This window comes from Phyllostomus discolor, chromosome 6, assembly GCF_004126475.2.
Source record: "Phyllostomus discolor isolate MPI-MPIP mPhyDis1 chromosome 6, mPhyDis1.pri.v3, whole genome shotgun sequence".
Classification (NCBI taxonomy): domain Eukaryota; kingdom Metazoa; phylum Chordata; class Mammalia; order Chiroptera; family Phyllostomidae; genus Phyllostomus; species Phyllostomus discolor.
Window position 1 is genome coordinate 171,210,634 of NC_040908.2, and position 26,624 is coordinate 171,237,257.

Below are 26,624 nucleotides of genomic sequence, written 5' to 3' on the forward strand. Positions count from 1 at the left end.
GGCGGCGACGTCCGAGCGCCGCCTGCGGCTCCAGACCCGCCCGCACGGGGCTCCCCACACGGGGCTCCCCCCATCGGGGCGTCCCCGCCAACCTGCCGTGGCCGGTGCTCGGACCCCAGCCCTGGAGCCTGGCGCCCAGGGACATGCGGACAGGCCCGGAGACCCTTCTGCGCCGGGACGCGCGCCCTGAGGTTCTAAGGCCTTCCTGGAGCCGCTGAGCCGGGCCCCGGGCCCCATCGCCATCGGGGGTGGCTCGGGGTGCCAGGGGAAGGCGGACTCCAGCCCCGGGTGCCCAGAAGGGGCCCACTTCGGCCCCAGGCTCCGGGGCAGAGTCCCTCCTCCAACCGCCCCTCCAGGCTGGGAGGCGCCGGGCCGGGCTGCAGTCTGGGAGTTTCTCAGGGCGGGGGCTCCTGTCTTCACCCTCTGAGAGCCCCGGAAGCCTCTCTTCCGCGACCCCCAGCCCAGCCTGGGCACCCCTGAGGGCTGGGGGTGTCTGAAGGAAGGCGGGGGATGCCGGGGCCAGGGAGAACCGGCGGAGTGCTCCGCGCAGGGCCGTCCTCCTTTCGAACGGACTCCCAGGAGCCCCCGCCCCCCAGGGGAGAAGGGTCAGAGGGCAGGCCCAGGTAGAGATGGGCCCCACAGGCTACATGTAGGACCCCAAGGCCCCGGCTGTTTCTCCTTAGGGTGGGGGCGCAGGAAAGGGAGTCCCAGAAGGGTGAGGCATTGGCTGGCACGCGGCCCTTCCCGGGAGCCCCTGGGAGGCACGCCCCCTGCACTCCCCTGGAGCCAGGACCCCAAGGAAGGGTCTCCAAGGCCTCACAGGGGGGCCCATGGAAGGGGGCAGGAAGTGGCCTTCGTCCTGGGGCCGGGCCGGCCGGAGTCCTGGCTTCCTGGTTGTCTCCCTGCTGCCGAGCAACCGGAGGGAAGGCCCCCGCCTGCCCTCACCCTTCCAGGGGCCGAACCCGTGTGGGTGCATGTGCTGGGCAGGGAGCGCCTTCTGAGAGCTGTCTTCAGGGGAGGAGCCCTGGCTGGCAAGGAGGCCTCGGGGGGCCTGGAGTGTCAGCAGGGTGTAGGCCACCTGGAATCACGGGGACCCTGAGACCCTGGGGCCAAAGGGAGGGGTGTACTGAGGGCACGGCCCAGATCCTTGGGTCTGGGGTCTCCCGGCCCACGAGCCAGGCCCCCATGGCAGGATGCGCGGCTCCACGTCGCCCTGGCAGCACCACGGGAGGCAGGGAAGCATGCGTCCCCTCTTCCAGGGCTGCAGACGTTCGGGACCCGAGTCAGAGGCCCTGCTTGCCCCAACCAAGCACAAGACTTGGTGTTGCCCCTGCTGCTCGCTGAGGCCAGCCCCCCTCAAGGCCCAGGAGAGTCCGGAGGAGGGAGAGCTTGGCCCCTCAGCCTCTGGGGAAACCACTCTGGGTGGCTGGATGGGCGGTGTGGCCTGCCCTGCACGCTGGCCCCTGTGCCGAGGGGACACAAGACCTGCAGGAGGCAGGTGGCCTCAATGAAGAAAAACTCAGGCAGGGCCCTGGCTAGGGGAGCTCAGTGGATTGAGCGCGGGCTGGGAACCAAAGTGTCCCAGGTTCGATTCCCAGTCAGGGCACATGCCTGGGTTGCAGGCCATAACCCCCAGCAACCGCACATTGATGTTTCTCTCTCTCTCTCTCTCTCCCACTCTTCCCTCCCTAAAAATAAAATAAATAAAATCTTAAAAAAAAAAAAAAGAAAAACTCAGGAGGTATAGATGATTCTTTATTGTGAAACTACGGCGCGGAGAACCCACAAGTCCGTGTGAACGTGTCACTCCGAACAGGACGCACGCACTGGGAGCAGACGGAGGGGAGTCCCGAGAAAGGACCAGCTCTCGGGAGACCCGGATTCTCGCCACGCCGAGTACAGACAGACGGAGGTCCTGGTGAGCAGCGGTCACCAGCCCCGGTGCAGGGAGAGCCGCCCCACAGCCCCTCACAGGCATCCACCGGTGGGCCCCGGGGGCGGGGCCGGGGCTGGGGCTGCTGCTGTGGAGCCCCACCCTGGAGCCGACCAGCCCCGCTGCGAGTTTTCGTTTGGAGCCGTCTGTCAGAGTGGCCGAAGACCCCCAACCCCTACCCCACCCACACAGCCGTTTCCCACCGTGGGGACATGTGGGCACTCAGGGACGCAGAGACCCCATGGAATGCTGTGCCACAGGAGTCCCGGCCGGCTGGCCGGCATCGGGACATACCTTCGAGGGAGCCAGCTGGGGGCAGCACGGGAAGGGGCTTCTCCTGGGAGGTGACAGGGCGAAGCCCACTGGCCCCCTGCTGGCTTGGGGCCACCCCCTGACCCTGGCCCCACACTTTGTTCTGTCCTGGTCCTGGCCCCGACGAGACTCACACACCACCCAGCCCCATCCACAGGGCTGATCGGTGAGGAAGGGCCCTGTCCTCTGTGCCATGGGGCGGGGATCCCACAGGATCCCTGGGAGAGCTCCCATCCGAGGCATCCGGGGGCCGCATGTTACCTGTCTAACCCAGGAAGGCGGCGATGGCCACCACCTGCAGGACGGCCTCCAGGCCGTGGACGGCCAGGAGCATGGCACTGAGGACCGAGTCTGCCCACAGCACCAGGGTCTGCCAGAGCAGGAAGTAGACCGACAGCAGGGTGCTGGCCCCCGTGAGCGCCAGGCTGGCGGCCAGCGGCCCCTCGGCCTCCGTCAGGTTGCCCTTGGTGCCTGGAGAAGAGAACAGACACAGTGAGAGCTGGCTGCGGGCACCGCTTGGGACCCAGCGGCGGCACGAGTCCAGGAGGTCGAGGCTGCAGGCCCCGGGCCAGCATGCAGGCCTAAGGCCTCAGGATGTCCAGTGAGAAACTGCCCCCTGTCCCCACTCAGTGTCCGAAGGCAAACCCACGAGGGCCGAGCTCCGGGGAGGAGGGGCAGACCAGGGCAGCTCTGACCTCGCCCAGGTCTCTGGGTCAGCCGTGGGGGTGGGGACGGAGGCCGGGCTCCCGAAACCCACCCGAGTGCGCTCTGACTCCTCCCCTGATTCCAAGGGGGCTGAGGGGACTCTGTTCAAAATTCCCCAAAATATTTTCCTCTCGGGGCCAGTGTGGAAATTCAACATGTGTGTCACAGACCGGTCAGTCGTGGAACACGCCCACCCCGGACGCCGAGAGCCCACGGCCTGCGCCTGGGCCTCCTGGCAGGGGCATCAGACGCCGGGCAGTGCTGCTGCTGCTGCTGCTGCTCACCGCCCGCCCTGGCACAGCCTCGGTCTGTGACGGGGACACTGAGCCTGAGGGCGCTCAGCAGGAGGGCTGAGATGTCAGTGGTCTCGTGGCTGGCTGGGTGTGTGCGGCTGGCCAGGACGTGCCAGGACCCTGGACAGACGGGGCTGGAAGCCCTGTCCCCCTGAGGGGAGATGGAGGTGGGCAGAGGGCAAAGGGCACGCTGTGCTTCTGAGCGGAGCTTCCCACACCTCCTGGCCTGCGGGCCTGGTGGGCACGGGGCAGACCCGCCCCCAGGCTGAGGGGAGGGCAGCCCAGGGGGCGAGTGTTTTGGCTCCGAGGACAGTGCTGTTACCCAGCAGCTCTGCTTCTGACAGGAAGCCCCTCTCCCAGCATGCTGCGTGCCGCTGCCTCCTGAACGAAGCTTCTCAACGAACCACTTAATGCTTAATGAGGCTGCAAGGCGAGGCCTGCAGGCAACTCGCGGAGCACTTAAACCCACTGTCTCCCAGAGCCACGTGCGCAACGGGGCCCACTCAGAGGACCCCAGCAGGTGCAGCGTTCACCGTCGGCCAACTCACCAAGGTATATCCGGGGTGCTTCCAGGGTCCCCATCAGCAAGAGCAGGGCCAGGTCGAGGGCCAGGTGATCCTGAGGGTAACTGAACACCTGGCCTGCAGACGCGGGCAACACGGCGGGGCTCCGGTTACAGCAGCAGCAGCAGCAGCAGCAGCAACAGGGACAGCTCCGCCCGCCCACGCGCCCAACTCACTTTTGTACCCGATCATCAGGAGCGTGGCCAGGAAATGCAGGGCGGAGCACGTCCCACCCAGGCAGAGCAGCATCTGCAGGGGCACTGAGGAGAGCTGGGGCGCCGTTAAGGACTCAGTCCAGCAGCCGCACTGCCCCACGTGCCCACCCTGGGCTCCGCAAGAGGAGCCGCTCCACCTGGACCTCAGCCAACACGCGGGTGCTGCTTAGGCACCCACAGGGGGCCCCGGAGTCCGGCCTGTTGGGCACCCATGGATATGCCCTCTGGTGTCACGGGAGGGTGGGGGCCGGGACCTCTCTTCACAGGGACACCCTGGCCCAGAGGCAGGGTACTAGGCACGAAACCCTCAGCTGCTGCAGGCAGGCCAGCCTCAGCACCCTGACTGTGGCCCTGGTGACAAAATAAACAGGGGAAAGGGGATTCCGTTTTTTTCAAGTGAAATACACTTCTCTCCTTTTGGGGAGCAGTTAAATACCCACCACCCACTTTCCTGAGCTCTGCACATTCTGCCCTTGTTCACGCCGCAGGGGGCCTATGCACACTGCAGGAAAGCGGCTCCCCCTCCTGGGCCCTGGCGACCCCACCGAGAGGCCGGGCGCTGGGCAAGCAGGAGGGGTCGCGGCCAGCGCGCTCCGCTAGGAAGCCACACCGACTCCACCGCCCCCGTTGGCAAGTAGGCCTGCACCCAGAGCTGGCAGAAAAGGGGGTCGGGGTTCCGGGACGCCGAGACCGGGAGCAGCAGCAGCAGGAGGATACGGCCGCGGAGGGGGCACTCCCTGCAAGAGAAGCGGCGGGTGGTGAGGCCGGCAGCCCCCCGAGACGCTCTGCCGGCCTCGGGACCGTGGACGCGACCGACCCCGGCCTCGGCCTCCTTGGGTCGCGAGGAAGAAGGGAAGCCCACTGCTGCCCGGACGGACGCTAAGCGGCCCTTCTCCCCGGGCCCTGCAGGGTCGCCAAGCAGAGCCGCCCTGAGAACAGGCTCCGTCCCTGCGGCCCGCACACCTGCCCGGTTCTCACGCCTGCGCTGGCACCCCGTGGCCCACGGCACGGGGCAGGGCCGCCCAGCGCGGGCTGCCCACGCCGCCGGCACGAAGAGGGACGGCCTCCGGGCCCCCGAGCGGCGCGGGAAGACCGACGGGCAGGGCTCCCCACAGGCCGGCGGCCCGTCCAGCTGCTGCGAGAACCCACCCCTCCCCGGATGACCGGCGCCCGGGCACGCGACCCCGGGGTCCCAGACCCGAAAGCTCCAGGCCGAGGGACCGCCGCGCCGCTCACCTCGCCGGCCCGCCGCCATCTTCGCCCCGCCCCCTAGTCCGGGCCCGCCCCCAGCCCGGCCCCGCCCCCCAGTCCGCCGCGATCCCGGCAGCCTCTCGGCCCCGCGCCGCTCGCGTCTCTTCGGCCATTTTCGCCTCCGACCCCGAAGGGGCCCGACGGCGCCGCGTATCCAGCGCTGACTCCGAGCCGCGGCGGAGACCCGATCAGCCAATCCGGCTGCGCTCGGGCGCTTTCGGAAGGGAGGGGGAGGGGCGCCGAGGCTGGGCGGACCCGGGCTCGGGCGCGCTCGGCTCCGCTCGGAAGAGCTCGGCTCTCGCTCGCGGCGGGGCGGGCGGAGCCTGCGGCGCGAGGCTCCCCAGCCTAGGCCGCGCCGTGTCGGTGTTGGGCGAGCTTCGGGCCCACGGTCGGCCACCTTGTGGGCCGGGGACCGCGGCGGCCGCGGCCCCCTAGGCGCCAAGGAAGGCCAGCGCAGAGCCGCTCGGAAACGCTCGTGCGGCCTCGTACCAGTTCGGACGGCCTCGGCTCCGTACTTCGGGCCTCTTCGGGCCTCCTCGGTTCCGGACTGCTGGCCGTCGGCTGGGCTCGACTGGGCCCCTTCGTGCCGGTTCGGCCTCTTCTCGGACGGCCTCGGCTCGGCTCGGCTCGGCGCGCGGCTTCGGGCGGCCTCGGCTCGGCTGGGCTCGGCTCGGTTCGGGCGGCCTTCCTCGGGCGGCGCGCTTCGGGCTGCATCCCGGCCTTCGGGCGGCCCCGGCCAGCGCCTTCGGGCGGGCTCGGCGGAGTCCGGATGGAGGACTCGGACTCCGCCGCCAAGCAGCTGGGCCTGGCCGAGGCAGCGGCGGTGGCGGCCGCGGCCGCTGTGGCGGCGGCGGCCGCGGCCGCGGCGGGGAACGAGGCCGAGGAGTCGGTGCTCAGCAGGGACGAGGACTCGGAGGAGGACGGTGACTCGGAGGCGGAGCGCGAGACGCGGCGGGTGACAGCCGTGGCGGTGATGGCCGCAGAGCCCAGGCACATGGACATGGGCACCGAGGCCCTTCCCGGCCCCGACGAGGCTGCTGCAGCCGCCGCCTTTGCAGGCAAGTGCCGCGGGCCCGCGCCCTCCCGCACCTGACCCGCGCGCACCTGCCACGCACACACCTGCCATGCACCGGCTCTACGAAACCAGGCCACACCTGCCCCGCGCATACCTGCCCCGCGCACACCCCCTGCACACAGCTGAAGGACCGTCCACACCTGCACCTGAACCCCCTGCACCTGCCCTGCACGCACCTAGAGTGACCAACCCACAGCTCTCCTGCACACACCCGCTGCACTTGCTTCGCTCACACCTGCCCGTACACACCCCCTGCACCACGCACCTACCCTGTACAAGCCCCAGGACCAGCCCGCCCACCCTCCCGGAGAACCTGCTGCACACCCACCACGTGTGCCCTGTTGTTCCTGCACGCCTGCCGTGCACGCACACCTGCTTCCTCAGCCCCTTTTCCTTGTGACGGCTCCCCCTCTCCTGTTCAGCACTCTGCGCTTTTTCCGGAACCTTCCCAGCGCCTGCCACTTGCCCTCCCTATCTAGTACGTCTGTCCTGGGTGCATGTGACACAGTGGGGTGGGGGATGGGGTCAGACATGGATCCCGTCCTGGAGGAGCTGGAGGGTGGGCATGTCTGGTCGTCCTGACTTCTAGGGGTCAGTTCCGGTGTGACCTGAGGGCTGGGTAGCTAGACAGCAGCGACCCAGCCTGGGAAGGCCAGCTGCTTTCTGGGGCAGTGACGCCGGAGGTCAGCTGCCTGCCTGTCCCCCGCCTGTCCCCTTTCTGCTTCAGGGCTTGTCCCTTCCCCCGCTGGCCTTTCCATCCAGCTGTCCCCCCAGGGGAAGGTGCCGCCTGGGGTGCTGACCCGAGTTCTGTTTACTGACCCACAGAACGTTTTCCTTCTCACGGGCTGTGGCCTGTGGAGCCTTGGAGAGCGCCCCACAGCACCTTTCAGAGGTCGCTCCAGGCCATGTCCCAAAGGGGTGGACGCTCTCCCAGGGGTGTCCTTACGACTGGGGGCGGGGTGCGCGAACCCTTGGAGAGCAGCGTGTGGTGGTGCCACAGCTGAGGCGCTGCCCCCCGTGGCTTCGCAGGCCTCCAGGTTGGACAGCAGCTTCCTGGTGCCCGTGTGTGTGGCCCCCCGTGTGTGGTCCCGGCGCGTGTGGCCGTCGTGTGTGCGCGAGGGTGGGTCTGCTGCACACTCACGCAGGTGCTCATTTAGCGCCGTGGGGGGCCGGGCGGGGCCGGGTGCCTGAGCTCTGCCTGTGGTTGGTTTGGGGTCCGCGGAGAAGCAGGGAAACGGTCCTGTGCTCGTCGCCGGACTCTGGAGTCGCGTTGGGACTCCGGACCGTGAAGTTGTTTTTCAGGCTTTTATCCTTTCCGCACTCGTTTTTTCCAAGCGCGGAAACGTGACATCTATCATGACGTCAGAAAGGTGTATGGACGATGTTTTTTTCTGCAAAACTTGATGGTCGTGTCCTGCGTGCGCTGAGGCGGTAACCCACTCTGCCGCTCGCTGCAGAGCTTCCGGTGCCCCTGGCGGCCGCCTCCTTGGCGCGTGTGGTCCCCGTGTGTGTGTTCCTGGCGTGTCTGGCAGAGGGCTGCTGCGTGGTCTTCAGACGGGGCCGCCGCGGCGCGTGGGCCCTGGGGGACAGCTGCAGGCGGCCGGGCGGTGGGCAGGACGGGGAGGGGGCGTCCGGGCCGGTGGCATGTGCGGACGTCGTTGAGGTGGTGATGTTGCGCGTCTCCTGCGTGCCGGAGAGACCCTGGGCACGGGGTCCTGGGGTGCCGTGTGGCCCCAGGAGGCGCTGTCCTCCTCGGTGGGGAGCTCTCCAGGGCGGTGCCCGAGCAGAAGGGCGTGGTCGTCGGGAGGGGCGGAGCACAGGCCGGGGAAGGCCTGGGGGAGACCCTGGCTGAGTGGCGCCAGGGGACCCTCGGGGCAGGTGGGTGCAGCGTGAGGACTGACGCCACAGAGGCTCAGAGACACCTGGTGGCTGCGGGGAGGTGCGGGGCAGGGGTGGGAGCCCCAGGGCGGGGCCGGGAGGTGGGAGCAGGTGGGGGCGCCTTTCTGGCTGATGGCTGTTGCAGGTGGTGCTGGTTTCCTCCTAAAAGGGGCCAGAAGCCAGGGCGGCTGGCAGAGCCTGGGGACCCTGGACAGGCCCGGTGGGTGCGGGGAGGGGCCCTCGGGGGCCCCTCGCTACAGTGGGAGGCTCTTCCCTGGCGGGACGGGGTTGGCCAGTGGTCCGGCAGGGCCGGTGAGGCCCTGTGTGAAGGGCCGGGGGTGCAGACTCCTGCCTGGGGTGGGCCCCGAGGGCGCGCTGAGCTGGGCCTCCGTGTTGCAGAAGTGACCACGGTGACGGTGGCGAACGTGGGCGCCTCGGCGGACAACGTCTTCACCACGTCGGTGGCCAACGCCGCCTCGCTGTCGGGACACGTCCTGGTAAGCGGCTCCGCCGGCTTCTCCGCCGGCCCGGCCTCTGCACTCGGCCTCGCCCCGGCAGGGCCGTCAGAGCTGGGGGGCACCCCGCCCTGGAAGTGTGGGCAGGCGGAGGCACCCGTCGGAGCCCTGGGGTCAGGGGACAGCGCTTCTGCCCTCCTGGCCAGAGGACGCACAGGGTCCTTGGGGTGGGAGCATCCTCCCTGGGGGACCCACCCCCGCCAGACCCGGCCTGCTCTGCACCAGGGACCGCCCACCCCTTCACCTCGCAGCCGAGTCAGAACCCACCGGTCACTGTCCCACTGCCCGTTTCTCTCTCCCGGCTGAGGCCTTCTGTGACTTGGAGCACAGCCTGGTGTCCAGGTGGCAGGGGCCAGGGCTGGGAGGTCTCCAGAAGGGGAGTTTCCTGGGGCCTTTGCCGCGACGGTCGGGGTGCTTGGAGCCTTGGTCCCACTTGCGGGACTCCAGGCGCCTGCTGGCCGAGTCACTGGCGTTGGGTGGGCCAGGAGCAGAGCCCCTGCTCGGGGCAGCGGACACAGGGAGACCCCGGTGTGGGTGCGAGAAGCCCGGCCCGTTTCCACGGGGCCCTGGCCCACCGCAGGCTGACGGCCGGGGCCTCCTCCCGGCAGCAGGTGTCCCGGCATGTCAGGGAGCCAGGGCGGCGGAGCCGGGCCTCCTGCGTGGGGCACCGTCGTCTGTGGCTCCCAGGACGGCCCAGAAACTGCGGGTGGAAAAGGGCGACAGAGGGGCCCGCCTGCTGCTGCTGCTGCAGCTGCAGAGACACTCTGTGGTTCGGGCAGGAGCCCCCCCGGGACGCCCACCTGCTCCCTGACCCGGTCCCCGAGTGCAGGCCCAGCCGGCGTGCACACTCGCGGGTGGGGAGGGGACCCGCCTCCTCGTGACAGCCCGCTGGCGCCGCCCCAAGCTGGGGGGCAGCGTCTGCAGACGTGAGGCGGCCCTCACTGGCCCCCGTTAGTTTTGCCCTCTCGGCTTGCTCAGGGCCACACACCTGGCGCCGTCCCTTCCCGGGGGTGGCTCTGTGCTCCGGTCTCAGCGACTCTTGGGAAGAGGCCGGGGGCGTGGCAGGCACCCCCTGGTTGGCAGGAGCCGGCCCCCTGCGCCCGGTGACCTGCCCGAGGCCACAGAGCCGGCCTAACGGGTGGGACGCTCTCCCCTCCAGTCCGGCAGGACCGCCCTGCAGCTCGGAGACAGCCTGAACGCCGAGAAGGCCACGCTGATCGTGGTGCACACGGACGGGAGCATCGTGGAGACCGCGGGGCTGAAGGGGCCCGCCGCTCCACTCACCCCAGGTAGGGGTGCCCCGCCGCTGCCCCCGTGAGCCGTGGCCCAGGGGCCGGCCAGCGCGTTTCTGTGGCAGGTTCACAGCGGCAGGTGTGAAAGGAGGGGGTGGGGTTTCGGGGCCGAGACAGCGCCCCAGAGCGGAAGGGGGCGTGCCAGGGCGCCTGAGCGCCGCTGTGGGAGACTGGCTGGGGTCACGCACTTTCGGCCGTCTCCCGGTGCACTCAGGGTCCACCACTGTCCCACGCTGTCTTTGCCAGGCCCCCAGTCCCCGCCGGCGCCCCTGGCCCCCGGCCAAGAGAAGGCGGGCAGCAGGTACAACTGGGACCCGTCAGCCTACGACAGCGAGCTGCCCGTGCGCTGCCGCAACGTCAGTGGCACCCTGTACAAGAGCCGGCTGGGCTCCGGTAGGGACCCCTGCGCGCCGGGGCCCTGGGAGCCGGCGAAGGGCACAGGCGGTGCCACGGGCTCCCTGGGGAGGGCTGGGTGGCACTGGGGGCAAACAGGGAGCGGGGCCTGGACGCAGGTGGCTGTCGTGAGCACAGCGTGCCGACTGTGGGTGGCGCTGCAGACCCAGCCTGTGTGTGGGGTCAGCCTGCAGGGGGTCCGCGGTGGGGGCAGGTGAGGAGGCACCACGGGACTGGGTGGGAAGCGGGGACGGACCACCCTCCTTGCCGTCCCAGGAGGCCGGGGCCGGTGCATCAAGCAGGGGGAAAACTGGTACAGCCCCACGGAGTTCGAAGCCATGGCGGGGAGAGCCAGCAGCAAGGACTGGAAGCGGAGCATCCGCTACGCCGGCAGGCCGCTGCAGTGCCTCATCCAGGTGCCGCGCCTGTGCCCTCCCGCTGTGGCCGGGGCGGGCGGGGGCGGGGGCAGCTGGGGGTCCCGCCCCCAGCCGAGGCGTCAGGGGAGGGAGCGCAGGACGCAGAACGCAGGACGCAAGGGTCTGGGAGGGGCGGGACTCGTCCTTCCGAGCGGCTCCGTTCAGGGCCAACGGCGCCTTCTTCTCACCCCAGGACGGGATCCTGAACCCTCACGCCGCCTCCTGCACCTGCGCCGCCTGCTGCGACGACATGACCTTGGTGAGCGGCGGAGGTCACGTGCCCGGCGGGGCCCTCGGCGCCTCTCGGCCCGGGCGTTGTGCTCGAGGCTCCCGGGCTCCCCTTCAGGCCACCCGTGGGGGCGTGGGGGGAGGTGGTCACCAGCTTCCCCCACAAACTCGGGTTCGCCCCGGCCGTGTGGTGCAGGGGTTGGCGTGACTCCTGCAGACCCGGAGCTTGAGGGTTCAAGTCCCAGTCAGGGCGCATTCTGAGTTGTGGGGGTTCCATGCCCCCCGCCAGGGCACGTGTGAGGCACAACTGATCGATGTTTCTCTCCCTCCCTCCCCCTCTCTGAAGTCAACCTGCAGGTCCTGGGGGGAGGATAAAAAAGTTCTTTCCACACATTGCCCTGGTGGTTGGGCCCCGGCTGGGGCACGTGGGTGGCCCCTGGGTGGTGGTTCAGGGGACGCTGGCAGAGATGTCCTGGGAAACGGAAGGCTCCGGTGATGTCACCTGTTGACCCTGAAACAGGCACTTTTTTAAAAAACGATGTTATTTATTTATTTTTAGAGAGAAGGGAAGAGAGGGAGAGAAACATCACTGTGTGGTTGCCCCTCGTGTGCCCCGCCACTGGGGGCCTGGCCGGCAGCTCAGGCCTGTGCCCTGACTGGGAATCGAACTGGTGACCCTTTGGTTCGCAGGCTGGTGCTCAATCCGCTGAGCCGCACCAGCCAGGGCCAGATACTTTTTTAATGACAGTATCTCATCAGGTGAGGAGGGTCAGTAAAGATGTGGAAGTTGCAAAGGGGAATCAGATGGAAATTCTAGAACTGAAAGGAAACTTCCTGCTTGGGGCCACTAGACGTGCCCCCCAGCAGCTTGTGGCCACGGAAGGGTGTGGTCCTTTCTGGAGCTTGGGGACACTCGGCCGGACGGACGGTCGTCCCTGAGGATCTGGGGCCTCCTCCCCAGGAGCTGTCTGCTGCCTCCCCTGGTCCACGGGGTCTTCTCGCTCCGTTAGCGGCCTCAGCGCCTCCTCCTTCCTGCTGGGCACAGGCTCCTGCCGCTCCTTCCGGGCGGCGGTTTCTCCTCTCCCTCCACTTGGTCCCGAGTGTTTTCTGTCTTCTGGTGATTCCCAAACCCCTGCTACGCCGACGGTGCTCTTTCCAGTGTTCCGGCACCATCATCCACACGTCCTTTCTGGAAGCACCTTCCCTGTCACTTTAAGGAGGGTGGGGCCTAAAGGGGGGGAGCTCTGAGAGCAGCCTGCCTCCTGCTGGCTTCTCCGACAACCGGACACGGGCCCCCGAGCCCGGGCACGGCGCGAGGGCCACGTCCACACCCAGCGTCCCCGTGTCTCTGTGCTTCCCCCCAGAGCGGCCCCGTCCGGCTCTTCGTCCCCTACAAACGGCGCAAGAAGGAGAACGAGCTGCCCGCGGCCCCGGGGAAGAAGGAGGCCGCCAAGAACGTCACGCTGCTCCCGGCCACCGCCGCCACCACCTGTGAGCCCCCCCCCCCCCCCCCCCCCCCGGCAGGGCCCTCCCTCGCTCAGCGTGCCCGCCGCCGTCACCCCTCGGTGTCCCCTGTGGGTCCCAGCCCATTCAAAACAGGTCCTGCAGGGCTGGCGGGCCTGTCTGTGTCCCCTGCTCCCCCCACTCCCGAGGCGGCCAGGGTCCCCAGTCTCTTGCGAGTCCTTGCAGACGGGACGGCAGCGTGTGCGGTGCCCACACTCGGGCCTCGGGCTCCTGTGGCCCTTCTGAGGCCCCGGCCGTGTGGTAAAAAGCGCTTCTGGTCTTCCAGTTACTGTGACCCCCTCAGGACAGATCACTACCTCTGGCGCACTGACCTTCGACCGGGCGTCCGCAGTGGAAGCCACCGCGGTCATCTCGGAGAGTCCGGCGCAGGGCGATGTCTTTGCGGGAGCCACAGGCGAGTTGTCTGAGCCCGGCCTCACTCCTGCCCAGCGGGGCCTGGTGGGCGGGGCAGGGAGCCACGTGGGCTGGGCACCAAGCAGGGGTGAGCAGGGGCGGGGTGGGGGGCAGGTGGGGGAGGGGTCGAGGAGCTGTGCCCGCCCCCCGGGAGCTGAAAAGCTCCCTGGTGCCGCCTGGTGTGGACGAGGCGCCCGGCGTGCGGTGTGCGTGCTCCGGCCGCCGCACGGGGGCGGGGGGTGGGGGGGTGACCATGGAAACAACTGTGCTGGGTTCCCCCCAGCACGCCCCAGACTCTGCCACTCGCCCGACTGAGACCCACACATCTCGGGGGGGCCCCCCCGTGGCAGGGCCCCCTGGGACAGCGTGGCTGGGGGCCGCCAGCAGCGGGGTCACCAGGCCACCCACCCCGCTCTCGCCAACAGTGCAGGAAGCAGGCGTGCAGCCGCCGTGCAGGGTCGGCCACGCGGAGCCCCACTACCCCGGCTTCCAGGACAGCTGCCAGGTCGCGCCCTTTCCGGAAGCTGCGCTGCCGACCGCTCACCCCAAAATAGGTCAGTTCGGAGGAGCTGCTTGCGCACGTGGGCAGTTGTCCTTGGCGTCGCTCCCCTCGAAGGCGTTTGTGGGCGAAGGAGGGTGTTTGATTTTCCCTGTGGACGCCGTGGACCGGGGCCGTGCCCACCGCGGCATGTCAACACGGCCCGTGAGCACAGGGCTGCACCCGGTCCCCGTGGGGTGTGGGGACCATGCGACCCGAGAAGGCCGACAGGAAGGCCGCCGGCCCGTCCCCAGGAGGAGGAGCCGGCCCTGACCTCGATGTTTCCTTCCAGGCCCCACGCACGCTTCCACCACCGCACGCCCAGCGGGGCCTCCCCGGGCTGTGCGCCGGCTGCCCTTTCATGACCCCGTGACCACGGTGTCGCTTGCTTGTTCCATTCTCTCTGACCCCATTTACACCCTCCCCCCTCAGGGCATGCTGCTTCTGCCCCTCACCTCGGGGTGCCAGCAGTGCCCAGGGCCGGCCGGCGGGTGCAGCGGGCCCTGCTGGGGCTGGGGCTGGGGCTGGGGCTGGGTGGGAGCCGGCTCCCGAGGGGTCAGCGTGGGCGCCCCACGGCTGCCCCTCCCTCGTTCCTCCACTCCGGCCGCGCCGTCTCCCGTCCCACTCTCCGGGGCGTGTCCTCTTCCTGTCACTGTTCTGTCCCACACTGTCCCAGATCTGGCTTGTTTCCTCGAGCACGTCCCTGCCCCCTGGCACAGTGAGGGGTGGGAGGCTGGGTGGGGCCTTCGGCTCTGCCGGAGCCCTGACCCTCTCAGCGGGACAGCGTGGGGAAGCCCAGGTCTGGCCCAGCGAGCGCCATGTCCAGGGACCTCCCGCTGGCTTGAACCGGCCATGGGGCGTGTTGACCCCAGGCCGCAGGCTCTGGCCACAGACCAGGGTTTTTCCCTGGAAGGCACGCCCTCCCACCCCCACCGCCGGGTGGCCTGCGCTGCTGCTGGGGGGCCCCTGCGCCCCGGCTGGGTGTTGAGCCCCCACTTCCTGCCCAAACCACAGAATCTGCGGCGCCCGCATGCCCTCCTTCCGCCTGTGCAACTGCCCCTCGGGCTGAGAAACCGGGGGCGCCGGGCCCAGACCGCTGCTCCTGCGGAGTCCAGCGGGCAGGCTCCTGGGCTCCCTCCGGTCACTTACCTCCCACGTGGCGGACGTGACGTCAGTCCAGGGTAGCGAGCATCCAGGGGCCAGGCGCTCTAAGGCGCACGGGCGCGGTCACGCGCTCGCAGCCGGAGTCCAGCCGCCGTCAGCGCGCGCTCGGCCCGGACCTGTGCGGCTCCGTTTGTGGGGTTGTTCCGGAGCCGCACCCTCACCAGTCCGCTGTCCTCCCGGCTGGTCCTGCGGCGACTCGCGGCCACGCTGCCCGAGCACCTCTCGCCCGAGGCCTGTGTCTAGCGTCCCTGCGTGGGGCGCACTTGAGGAGCAGGCCCGAGGCGTTCGTGGCCGCCCACCACCCCGCCCCACTGCCGGTGCTGGGTGGGAGCGCCTGACGGGGCGCCGGGGCGCCGGGGGCCCCGAGCTAACGCGGTGTGTCCCGCTCTCTCCACGACGCTCCAGTGCTGACCTCCCTGCCGGCCCTGGCGGTCCCGCCCTCCAACCCCACCAAAGCCGTCTCCCCCTCGGTGGTCAACGGCCTGGAGATGTCGGAGCCGCGGAGCTGGCTGTACCTGGAGGAGATGGTCAACTCCTTGCTCAGCACAGCCCAGCAGCTGAAGACGCTGTTCGAACAAGCCAAGCAGGCCAGCTCCTACCGGGAGGCCGCCGCGGCCCAGGCCCGGGTGCAGGCGGACACCGAGCGGAAGGAGGTAACGGGAGCGCGGGCCGAGCCTCGGGGTCCCGGTGACTGGGGGGCGGGTGTGGCCAGCACCACCACGCCGGGGACCGGTCAGGGTCGGAATGGCGTGGCGAGCTGTGTGGTGCCACCGCACCCCACGTCCAGAGTGGGAGACGCCGTGAGTCCTGGGGCGGGGCCGACGGGGCTCGACGGGGGCGGGGCCGACGGGGGCGGGGCTCTGGGGCGGGCGGGGCTGCCGGCTCCTCGGGAAGCACGCTGAACCAGGCAGCACTGCGCATGCGGCTGAGCGTCCTCACTCGCAGCCAGCGAGCGCTTGGGTTCATAAGCAGAAGTCAAAGTGATTTCCTTTTCTAAAAGCCTTTTCTAAAATTTATTGATTTTAGAGCTAGAGACGTCGACTTGTTGTTACACTTGCTGATGCATTTGTTGGCTGATTTTCTTTTAAGGACTATTTATTTTTAGACAGGGGAAGAGAGGGAGATAGAGAGGCAGAGAAACATCAGTGGGTGGTCGCCTCTCAAGCGCCCCCTGCTGGGGATCCAGCCTTCAACCGGGGCATGTGCCCTGACCGGGAATTGAAACTGCGACCCTATGGTCTGAAGGCCAGCACTCAGTCCACTGAACCACGCCAGCCAAGGCTTTTGGCTGATTCTTGTGCAGCCCTGACTGGGGTCGAAACTGCCACCTTGGTGTGTTAGGACGATGCTCCGACCAACTGAGCTTCCCAGCCGGGGCGGGGCTCAGATTGATTGTCTTCTGCCAAATCAATACGAGATAATTTTTCCCTTCTTTTTGCTTCTCATAGATCAGAAGAAAGAAGAACTTTTAAGGTTCTTAATTTTGTAAATGATTTCTTAATATGTGATTAACTGTTTTCTTTTTAAACTTTTTCATTTTTCAATTACACTTGACATACAACATTACCTTAGTCTCAGGTGTACAATGGGGTGGTTAGACACTTCTGCACCTTATCAGGTGACCCCCCGAGAAGCCAGCACCCACCTAGCTGTAGTGCTTCATTTGTTTCCAAGGAAGAAAAATGGTGCTTCAATATCTAAAGAGATCACTTAAAATACTTAACTATATTCTAGCCCTGGCCAGCCTGGCTCAGTGGACCGAGTACTGGCCTGCAAACCAAAGGGTCGCTGGTTTAATTCCCGGTCAGGGCACAGGCCTGGGTGGCGGGCCAGGTCCCCAGCAGGGGGCGCAAGAGAGGCAACCACCCATTGATGTTTCTCTCCCTCTCTCCCTCCCTTCCCCTCTCTCTAAAATAAACAAAACCTTTAAAATACGTATATACAACCCCAAACTAACACCTCCCCAGTGCTGAGTTTTACGGGAAAGGAACAAGCGCAAGGACCACCGAGAGGGAGCGCCGTTCGCTTGGACAGCGTGGGCCCGACCGTGCGCCCTCAGGGCAGGCCTTGGCCTCAGTGCTGGGCGGGGGCGGGGGGGGGGGGGGCGTCTCCAGGCCAGGAACCCAGTCTTGGCGCAAGTGCTCGCCCTGTGGGCGGGCGCCCACTGCCAGCAGACCGCTGCCAGCCTGCCTGCTCTTCAGGGCCGACCGCGGTGAAGCCGAGGTTTATAAATAACCCGAGGACGGCAGCAGCTGCCGGGCTCTGCCGACGGAGAAACGAAACCGAACCGACAGCAGCGTCAGCCCCTGAGTCGGCTGCAGGCGCCTGACCTGGCCGTGGAGAAGTGAGACCGCCAGCCACACACTGACAGCCCGTGGCCCGGATGGGCTCCGCTTCTTCCCAAGGAACTGCCTTCCGGCCAGCTAGTGACACGGGGACATCTGGGGGCAAGTGCTTGGAGGGAAAATGCCAGCCACGGCCCCGACACCCGCAGGACCCCAGCCGGTGCCCAGGATCCTGGAGACACCTCCCGCCCGCCCGCCCCCACGGCCCCCACGGTCCCCACACGCTGGGAAAGACGCTGGGGCCTGGGTCCTCAGGGAGACCCCCCCTGGGCCGGGCGGCAGGCCAGGCGCCCGCGAGGCTCTTCTGCGTGCTCGTCTCTGCCGTGTGCCCAGCTGCCCCCTGGGGGGCCTCTGTCCCCCCCGCCCGGGTTCACAGAATGTTCCCAGCACACCCTCGGCAGGCCCAGCCCTCGGCCCCCTCACGAGGGGACCGTCCCTGCGGCCTGTCTCCGCTCGGCTGCGGGCGCCTTCCTTTCCTCACTCGTCCGTCGTTCCCGGGGGCTCGGAGGCGGTGCTGTCTCGTGGGGACCCTGTCGGGTTCAGTGATCTTGTGCCCCCAAGAGTGTCGGACGGGTTCCGGAAAGCGGGTAGATTCCTGGCTGGTCCCCCCTCCACCTCTCGGGGGCGGCGTGTGCCGGCCCCTCCGTCTGTGGCCGTGTGGCTTTCCTGGGGTTCAGGGAGACCCCGGGACGGCAGCCCTCACACCTCCTGTGCTGCGCTCCTTTCCACCGCCGAGCCCCCGCCCGCGCTCCGGGCTCCCAGCCTCCAGACCACTTCCTGTGTCTCCAACTGGCCACCTGGGCAGCGGCCCAAGCTTGATTCCCGTGTGAGCGTGACCTGTGCACACCGGCGGATGTGGGGTCGTGCTGTGGTGCAGCTGCTTGTTTGCAATTTAATTTCTACGTCCTTGGTGTACTGGTTTCTTTAAAGACGCTTTTTATTTACTTTTAGAGAGCTGGGAAGGGAGGGAGAGAAGCATCCACGTGTGTTTGCCTCTTGAGTGCCCCCCAACCAGGGACCTGGCCCGCAGCCCGGGCGTGTGCCCTGACCAGGAGCCGAACGGGTCAGGGCTCTGATCACACGCTTCAGACAAACCCCCAGCACGCAAGACGAAGGCTCTCGGACGCGTCGTCTTCATGGGAGTGTGATTTACACACCATAAAATTCACTCTTTTAAAGTGTGTGATGATGCCGTAGCTTTCAGTAAACTCAAACCCGTGCATCCGACACGCGGTCTGCTTCCGGAATGCTCCGTCACCCCGAGGCACTGACAGACGGCGGGTGTGCAGATCCCGGACACCTCGCTCGGCACCACGAGAGCCGGCCCCTCCTTGCAGCAGCCAGAGCCGGAGCCGTGTGCCGACGGGAGGCTGTGGAACGAACGGCCCACCGTGTGGACGCGCCGGGTTCTCGGTGATGCCCGCTCGGGTCGTCCCTGCTTTCTGGCTGCTCTGAGGACGGCGCCACGTCTCTCGGGCAGGTCGGGACCTGCGGGTTACTCGGTGACCGGGTGCCTGTCTAACACCTCGGGGTGCTGCCAGCCTGCTCTCCGGGCGGCTGCACAGCGGGGTCCCGCTCCCCACGCCACCTGCCTCCACCTGCGCTGTGGCTCCGCCGACCTGGGGGCTGCGGGGGGTGTCCCAAGGTTTGACTTGTGTCTCCTCAGGGGCCCTTGCCTGTGGGTGGACCCTTGGGGCAGGACCTCCCCAGACCCAGTGCGCGCTGTAACTTGGGTGAAGGGGTCGGTGGGACAGGGCCGTTGAGGGTGTCCACTGCGTCCGGGAGCACCGCCGACCGCCTGTCGCACGGCCGAGGCTGTGCAGGCCAACACGCGTTGGCGGCCTCTGTAAGTTGCCACACAGCCCAGAGATTTGGGGTCGTTTGAAGGGCGGGGAGGGGACATGAGGTGTAGACCCCCGTGGGGCGGCTCCCTCGTGCCCCCCAGCCCAGGTGCGCAGGGGACACAGGCCAGCTGTCCGTCCGTCCGTCCGTCCGTCCGTGGGCTCCTCCCGGTTGGGGGCGCAGGTCTCCGCGCAGCCATCCTGGTGCGTTCGGGAGCAAAGAGGAAGGGCCGCCCGGTGTGTCTTCCGACTCAGGGTGCGCGGGAAGCCCGTTGGGAACAGGCCTGTGGTCCTTCCTCAGGGCGGCCCCTGAACTGCGGGGTCCCGGCCTCTGCCCCACGCGGGCAGCTGGGACTGTGGGGGCAGAGCCGAGTCCCCCCCCCCCCCAGGGGCACACAGGGCCAGCTGCCCCGAAATCTGAACTGAACTCCTCGCCGCTGAGGAAACGAAAGGGAAACGTTCCCAACTGTCAGTTCCTCATTCCCCTGCCCTGGCCCTCGACCTCTCGCTGGCGGTTTAGGTTTGCAGGGAGGCACCCTGCCCCCTCCAGCAGGCCCGTGGGGGGGGGGGCAGCTGGTGGGGCGCGGCAATGTGGCCCGGCCCCAGGTGCGGCCCTGCTGAGCCAGCGGCCCGGTCAGCTGCTGTCCTTCCCACGGGAACAGCCCCAGCTCAGCCGCCCCCCTTCCCAGGGGGTCCGGAGCTGCGTCCTGTGGCGGCGACGGGCTGCCGGGGCAGAAGGGTGCCGGTCAGCCAGGGACGCGGGTGTGGCCGCGTTGGAGGTCCCCCAGCGGAAGGCTGGGCTTGCGTTTCATTTGTAATTTGATGCATTTCTCAGAAAGAAATGTGTCGGGAGACCCCTTGACCCTGAAATCCTGGCGGGGAGGCCGCCTGGCCCTGCTGCGGCGCCTGAGCCTGTGACGCGGGCTCGCCGCCTCCTCCCCGCTCCGGACACGCGTGACCGTCCTGCACTGTCCGCCAACACAGACGCGGGCCGCGGTGTGCTGCAGGCCGGGCGAGGGAGCGAGGCGGGGACGACGAGGACGACGCGAGGAGACCGGCCTCGGGGCGGCGGGCACACGGCACAATATGCAGGTGGCGGCTCAGAACCGCGCCCCTGAAGCCTGCGTGTTTCATTAACCCGTGTCACCCCAGTAAACTCAATAAAAAAATAATTATCAAAAGCTGAGCCCGTCAGCCAGAGGAGGCCGGCGGGACGTGGCCGTCATCCGTGCGATGCGGCCCAGCACAAAGGTGTGGACAGGTGGGCTCGCCGGGTACCCGCCGCGGGGTGGGGCACCTTGGGGGTCCCCGCGGACCGTGCGTGCAGGCGAGCACTGACCACACCCAACGCCGTGCGTCCTCTCCAGCTCTGGGGGCAGGTCTGGGCTCTGCGGCCGGGTGGGCCTCGGCGCCTGGATACTCGGTTCTTGTGGAGTGAAGGGCTGTCAGTTGACAACGGACAACTTGGAGGCCCCCTCTCCAGCAGCGTCCTGGGACTGGGGGTTCTGACCTGAGCAGTGTCCGAGGGAGGAGACCCCTGCCCTGTCCCAGGAGCACAGGGACAGCAGTGACCTGGGACGCAGGCGCGGCGTGGTGGCAAGGGTGCATGAGGTCCCGGCGTTTCCCACGCACGTGCTCAGGGGTGTCTGCTGCGCGACCCGGGCATCAGCCAGCGTGAGAGTGACTTTCCGCTCTCGCGCCACCAGAGACAAGAGGACACGTTTGTACTGCTTGCCTGCAGCGCTGGAAAGCTTTGGGGTTGCAGGGGCAAACCCCGATAGCCGAGGGGGAACCTGCCCCGAGGGTCCTCCCACAGCAGCAGGGCGGCCGCGGGGTCAGGAGGGCCGGGACCTCGCTGCACCGCCCACGACCCGCGCTCGTGCGCAGACCGCCCTCCGCCCTCCGGCCGGATCTTGTTTCTCCTGGGGCGTTTCGTCCCCCGAAGTCTCGCCGTGGGTGGAGGAAGCGGACCCTCGGGTTTCGTGGGACGTGCCTGTTTTCTGAAGGGAGCGCACACTGCGTGGTTTTCTGAGTGGAAAGTGTTACTCGTGGAAAATGCTGCTCGTGGTGAGCACAGCCTTGTGCAGAGAAGGGAGCTGCGGTCGGAACGGAAGCCCAGAGCGGCCGCTGAGTGCGGCGCGCAGGTGTTCAGGGCCGGCGCGGCGGGACAGGACAGGGGCGTCACGAAGGCTGCGGCTGTGGCCGCGCCCGGGCCGTCCCCGCCCCTGGAGTTGTTGGCGAGGCTGCCATCTGCACGTCACCAAAGTCGTGCCGCCGGGAACTGCCTGGGACAGCGCGCCTGTCGACTGCAGAGAAAGGCTGCCGTGACAGCGTTTGGGGAAACGAAATGCACGTTTCCGTGACCCGGTGGGCGGAGGGCTCGGAGTCGGGGTTGGGGACGGGGTGTGGGCTGCCTGGCCCGTGCTGACCGCAGTGCGGATGTGTCCTCCCCGCCGCTCGGGCCAACGCGCCCCCGGCGGCTTTGGGAATTCTGTCCCCAGGCTCGGTTCTGTGTGCGTGGTGGGAACAAGGCCAGCGCTTCTGGAGGTGACGGGCATGTGCGTGCGGGCGGCACACGTGCAGGGTCCTGGGGGAGCCCTGCCGCCCCGCGCCGTGCTGACGGCCCTGTCCTTGCAGCAGTCCTGTGCCAACTGCGGCCGCGAGGCGCTGAGCGAGTGCACCGGCTGCCACAAAGTGAACTACTGCTCCACCTTCTGCCAGCGCAAGGTAGGGCCCGGCGGGCCTGCGCCCGGTCCGGTCCGGTCCGCGTGGGGGGGTGCAGGGGGCGGCACCCCCAGCCCTGGAGGCCTCCTCACAGTCACGAGAGTCAGTGATTGGACACCTGTGTGTTTCTGGCCTTTGGCAGTGAGGAGGTGAACAGGAGGGTCTGGGAGCTGGAGGGTCCCTCGCTCAGGGGTTTGGGACTTTCCACAGCGGGGGAGGCAGCTGGGGGCCGCCAGGCCTCTCCCTGCTGAGCGGGACCCGGGCAGGGCTGCGCCCTGCAGTCCTGGAGCTAACCAGCTGGCTGCCCCATCCAGGAGCCCTCGTGCAGCTGCACGCAGTTGTCTCTGTGCCTCCGGGGGCGCCTGTTCCCACCCCCCCACTCTGGGCCACACCCTCACCTCCCCCTGTGATCGCATCCCTGGCTGTCGGGCCTCCCGAGAGCCCTGGTCCCGCCTGAGGGGGCCGCCATGGTGCTCAGCACCCTGCCCTGCCTGGAAACAGGCCCCGGCAGCCCCTGTGTCCCGGCCCGGCCCCCGCCACATTCTCCGTGTTCCAGAATTACACATGGCCCCGGGGGCAGCGACACCAGGTGCAGCCTGTTCCCCGCACGTGCCGCTTGGTCCCTGAGAGGCCCCAGGGCCTGGCCGCCTGCCCGTGAGCCGGTCCTGCAGGCACAGGACAGCGGGGTGCCCCAGGCGGGCAGGCCGTGGCCCGGGGTGGACGCTCCTCGCTGCTGCGGAGCGGGCAGCTCCCGGCCGCACACATGGCTGTGTCCTTCCCGGCAGGACTGGAAGGACCACCAGCACGTGTGCGGCCAGGCGGCAGCCGTCACGGTGCAGGGGGACGAGGTCCACGTCGCCGAGAACGTGATGGAGAAAGTCGCCGTGTGAGGGCCGCCGGGCCCCCTCGCTGCAGCGTGGCGGGGCCGTCGCCGGACCCGGACCCCCGGGGGCTGCGGGGACGCTGAGGAAGTGAAGAAACTTGCTGGCCAAGTTGTGGACAGACTGGAAGTGGCCTGCGCCCTGCAGAGCCGCCGCTGCCCGAGGCGAGAGGCGCAAGGCCCGAGGGAGGGGCGCCCCGAGGACAGGCCGCTGCACGGTGCTCTTTTATCCTTGGATCACGAGGGTCCGGCCTTACCCACGGGTGTGTTGTGTTTGTAACACGGGTGTACATACGTGTGTCTCAATAAAGTTGGTTTCCCTGCCCCACCGGCTGCAGTCCTGGTCCCGGCTGCCCAGGCACGGGCGGCGGGCGCCCCCCCACCCCTCCGGGTTCAGGTCGTGCGGGACCCCGGGGAGCTGGGCACCTGCGGTGTCTTCCCTGCCTCTGCCACCCGAGGAGCCGGAGGAGAGGCAGGAGCTGCAGGGTGGGCTGCCGGCCCCCGAGGGCTCACCCAGCCCTGGAAGTGACTGGCTCCTTGTGTCTGCAACGCAGGGACAACCTGTGTGTGACCTCATCCCCTTCGCTCAAGTGACACCTGAGAACTCTGGACCCAACTGGGGACCTGGCCCAGGAACTAGGCATGTGCCCCAACTGGGAACCCAACTGGCGACCTGGAGATCCGGTCTTCCTGGGGGTGCGGGGGGCGGCCCCAGCAAGAGGGGCAGCTTGGGTGGCCCTGCCCTGCCTCCTGCACCCTGGCGGCCTATCCGCTGAGGGCGGCCTCGTGCCCTGGGGGGCGAAGGAGTCTGCCTCCGTGGGGTCAGCTCAGCTGTGTTTTCCAGAGACCGGTGGGGGCCACCTCCGCTGGTCCTCGGTCTGGGAGGGCCCTGACCTCTGACCCCAGCCTCAGTGCCTGCAGGCTGACGTGTCCCTGCCTCCCACCGGCAGAGGGGACGGCAGCCCAGGGATGGAGGGGAGGAAGCCCAGGGGCCGGGGGCCACAGCTGGTGCCCAGGAGTGGAGGGGGGCTCTGGGGGAGGGTGGGAGCCACTGTGGGGGGCCCCAGGGCGCAGGTGCCCTTCCGGCGTCGCCCTGAGCCAGGAGCCAGCCTGTGGGGCCTGTCCCCTGCGCTTCCTCGAAGGAAGGGGTTAGCTGACCTCGTGGGGGTTGGTAGGGGCCTGGGCTCCCCTCGGGCAGTCACACCCCCCACCTTGGCCCCTTCCCCGTGCCCCCTCGGAACCTTCTGCGTGGGTACTTAGGGCGGAATCCACTGGATAGGTGGGGCTATCACCCCCCTCCAAGGGGCGGCGGGGTGGGGCCTCTGCTCAGCGGCGGCAGCGACAGCCGCAGCGGCAGCGGCGCAGGGCCTTGCGGAAGACGCCGCGGAACTCGGCGTTGAAGGCCGTGTAGATGACCGGGTTCAGGGCGCTGTTAAGGTAGCCCAGCCAGGTGACGGCGCTGACCAGCCGCGGGGGCACCACGCAGGCGGGACACAGGGCCCGCGTGATGTGCACCACGAAGAAGGGCGTCCAGCAGACCAGGAAGGCCCCTGTGGCAGGGGAGGGGGAGGCGTGAGCCGCGGCCCAGGGCACCCAGGCCCGGCGCTGCCGCCCTCCTGTCCGCGGGCGCGTGGGTACCCACCGACCACCATGGGCAGGACCCTCATGGCCTTGCGCTCCCGGCCGGGGATCTCGGCGCGCCTCCTTGGGGCCGGCGGCGGGGGCTGGGCCGGGCCGGCGTCGGCAGGGGGCGGCGGTGGGCCGGGGCCGCTGGGCCGGCGGGGCGCGCGGCAGCGCAGTTTCGTGCGGCGCGCGGCCTGCCAGCGCCGCAGGCCCCGGAACGTGGCCCAGTAGAGCAGCAGCATGAGCGGGCAGGGCAGGAAGAAGGAGCACAGGGACGAGTAGACCACGTAGTCCCGGTCCTCCAGGCGGCACACGGCGGGGTCGCGGCCGCGCGCGTCGTTGAGGCCGCACAGCACGGGCGCGGCCACCGCTGCCGACAGTAGCCACGTGGCGCCGATGAGCAGCAGCTGACGCCCGCCCCGGCCCTGGCGGTTGTAGCTCAGGGGCACGGCCACGGCCACGAACCTGCGGGGAGCGCAGTGAGGGCGGTGGTACCTGGGGCGGAAGGGGCGGGAGCAGGGGGCGGGGCCGGGCGAGGATGGACAGGCCCGTGCTGCGCGGCCCACCTGTCCACGCTGATGGCGCACAGGTTGAAGATGGAGGCGGTGCACAGCATGACGTCCATGGCCATGAGCGTGTCGCAGAGGCCGGGGCTCAGCCGCCACACGCCACCCTGGACCTGGGCCACCGGAACCGGGCGGGACAGCAACAGGGGGCTGGAGACGCAAGCCCGGCGACCCGGCTGGCCCAGCCGGGCCCAGGCCAGCAGCCCACCGCCCACTCCCGGGCCTCCTCCTGTCAGAGCCGGGAAGGCCTGGGGGCGGCGGGGGCACCGTGGCGCGAGGACCCTGATCTCTGGTGATGTGGGGTGCAGGGTACCGGGGGTCCCTGCCACCCCCTCCTCCTCAGAGCACAGCGGAGAGCCAGCCCCTCTGCTCAAACTCCATCCCCGCCCGGGACTGGCCCGGCGGCTGCGCCTCTGTGCCCACCCCCGGAAAGCGAGGCGGGTGACGGCCCGCTTGTCGCCGTCCAGAGGGGAATGAGGTGACGGCACACGGGTCTCAGCACCGTGACCCGCGCCCGAGCGGGCAGCTGCCCCCTCCCCCCCCCCGTAAATCTCCTCCCGCTGATTCGGGACGATTAGGGGCTTAAGGCCGTCGCCGTGACGTCCGCCCGCTGCTCCAGGGCAGGGGACAGAAGGTCACGCGTGCCCTTGCCCTGCCGGCCTCCGCCCCGGCCCCCCCTCCCCCCCCGACTCAGCCACTGCGGCCACCACGTTGGAGACACAAGCCTCCCCCCCGCCCCCACCCCGTCCAGGGCAGGGCGTCCCCGGCCCTGCGCTAAGCAGCTTTTCTCTGCCCCAACCGCCGAGAAGACCGAGCCGGCACCCAGGGGGACCCACCTGGGCGCCAGACTTGGTCCGGAGCGGAGGCTCCGGGCCCCGGTTCTCCTCAGGGGCTCTGGACCCACAGCCGCCGCCCCCCCTCTGCCCTTCACTGCCCCCCACCCCCCACTGTGGGCTGCCTCTGTGCGAGTGAGTGCTGGTGCGTGTTCCTGGTCACGCGTGGCTGGGGCCTGGGCAGCCATGTGTGTGTGTCCCAGTGCCCGGGGGAGCCAGCCGGGGTGAGCCTGAGTCTGCCTGCCTGTCCAGCTGGCTGCCCTGGGGAGCCGACCCAGCTCAGGGCGGTGGGTAGGTGGCTGGACTGCCAAGGTCTCCTGTTTGCGGGGTCCCTGGCTTGAAGGACAGAGGCACCTCTTGGGTAGCAGATGCTACAGGGAGGGAGAGCAGGGAGGGACAGAAGAAGAGCAGACAGACAGCAAGGCGGGCAGATGGGTCCGAGATGGGAGTGGGGTGGGCTCAGGGGGGCACCAGGAGCAGCGCCCAGCTGGGGTTCCTGGGAAGGCCAGGGGCCGGGTCGTGCTGCGCCCCCGCAGCCACGGCGGTGCTCACCTCGGAGTAGACGAAGAGCGGCAGCACGAGCAGGGCGAGGAGCAGGTCCGCGGCCGCCAGGCTCAAAATGAAGTAGTTGGTGGGAGTCTGCAGGGCGCGCTCGGCCGCCACGCTCACGCACACCAGCGAGTTCCCCGCGAGCACCGCGCCAATGAGCAGCACGCCCCCCACCAGCGCCGCCGCCGCCCCCGGCCCCGCCAGCCCCGCCGGCGCCCCCGCACCTCTGTCCGCATCGGGCCCGCGCCCCGCCAACAGCTCTCCAGCATCCGTGGCACTGCGATTCCCCATGGCGCCCCGGCCCCGCGCGCCCCTGAGGGCGCTCAGCACCGCGGACAGCGCCCAGGCCGGAACTCGGGAACCCCGCCCCTCGGGCACGCCCCGGTCAGGCCTCGGTCCCTCCTGATCCGCCCCAGCTCTACTGGCCCCGGGCGCTCCAGGGTCACCCTGTATCTGCCCAACTTAGACTTTTGCGCTGAGGGGACCGCCAGGCGGAACAATGCAACGGCCAAATGAGATGCGAGGTGAGCAGGGTGGTTGGCAGGGGCGGCCCGGCTCCGGGTTGGCGGGGGTGT

At 68.8% G+C, this 26,624-nt stretch overlaps 3 protein-coding genes across 9 annotated transcripts; 1 reads left to right on the forward strand and 2 right to left on the reverse strand.

Annotated features, from left to right (window-relative positions):
• Window positions 1–1,745: 1,745 nt before the first annotated feature.
• Window positions 1,746–5,291, reverse strand: TMEM80 (transmembrane protein 80). 5 transcript variants are annotated; one of them, XM_036029912.1, is made up of 5 exons: window positions 5,258–5,291; window positions 4,632–4,758; window positions 3,983–4,055; window positions 3,792–3,884; window positions 1,746–2,716 (listed from the first exon to the last, which is right to left on the reverse strand). In XM_036029912.1, exons 3-5 carry the CDS (start codon window positions 4,053–4,055, stop codon window positions 2,511–2,513), a joined length of 372 nt encoding a protein of 123 aa, XP_035885805.1. In that variant the 5' UTR covers window positions 4,632–4,758; window positions 5,258–5,291; the 3' UTR covers window positions 1,746–2,510. The 5 variants fall into 5 exon arrangements, with proteins under 5 accessions (XP_035885805.1, XP_028371265.1, XP_035885804.1 ...); XM_028515464.2 differs by having other exon boundaries at window positions 3,983–4,076; window positions 4,739–4,758; window positions 5,258–5,282; XM_036029911.1 differs by lacking the exon at window positions 5,258–5,291 and having other exon boundaries at window positions 3,983–4,076; window positions 4,739–4,832.
• A 66-nt stretch (window positions 5,292–5,357) lies between these two features.
• On the forward strand, window positions 5,358–22,806 carry DEAF1 (DEAF1 transcription factor). 3 transcript variants are annotated; one of them, XM_036029880.1, is made up of 12 exons: window positions 5,359–6,330; window positions 8,625–8,722; window positions 9,900–10,029; window positions 10,279–10,425; window positions 10,702–10,841; window positions 11,035–11,100; window positions 12,434–12,560; window positions 12,859–12,987; window positions 13,412–13,540; window positions 15,094–15,341; window positions 21,515–21,601; window positions 22,384–22,806. In XM_036029880.1, the coding sequence occupies exons 1-12, from the start codon at window positions 6,042–6,044 to the stop codon at window positions 22,486–22,488; spliced, it is 1,695 nt and encodes a 564-aa protein (XP_035885773.1). In that variant the 5' UTR covers window positions 5,359–6,041; the 3' UTR covers window positions 22,489–22,806. The 3 variants fall into 3 exon arrangements, with proteins under 3 accessions (XP_035885774.1, XP_035885773.1, XP_028371227.1); XM_028515426.2 differs by having other exon boundaries at window positions 5,360–6,330; window positions 21,512–21,601; XM_036029881.1 differs by lacking the exons at window positions 21,515–21,601; window positions 22,384–22,806 and adding an exon at window positions 16,656–16,676 and having other exon boundaries at window positions 5,358–6,330.
• An 893-nt stretch (window positions 22,807–23,699) lies between these two features.
• Window positions 23,700–26,419, reverse strand: DRD4 (dopamine receptor D4). Its single transcript, XM_028515130.2, has 4 exons — window positions 26,053–26,419; window positions 24,668–24,780; window positions 24,121–24,566; window positions 23,700–24,028 (listed from the first exon to the last, which is right to left on the reverse strand). Exons 1-4 carry the CDS (start codon window positions 26,338–26,340, stop codon window positions 23,805–23,807), a joined length of 1,071 nt encoding a protein of 356 aa, XP_028370931.1. The 5' UTR covers window positions 26,341–26,419; the 3' UTR covers window positions 23,700–23,804.
• Between the last annotated feature and the right edge of the window lie 205 nt (window positions 26,420–26,624).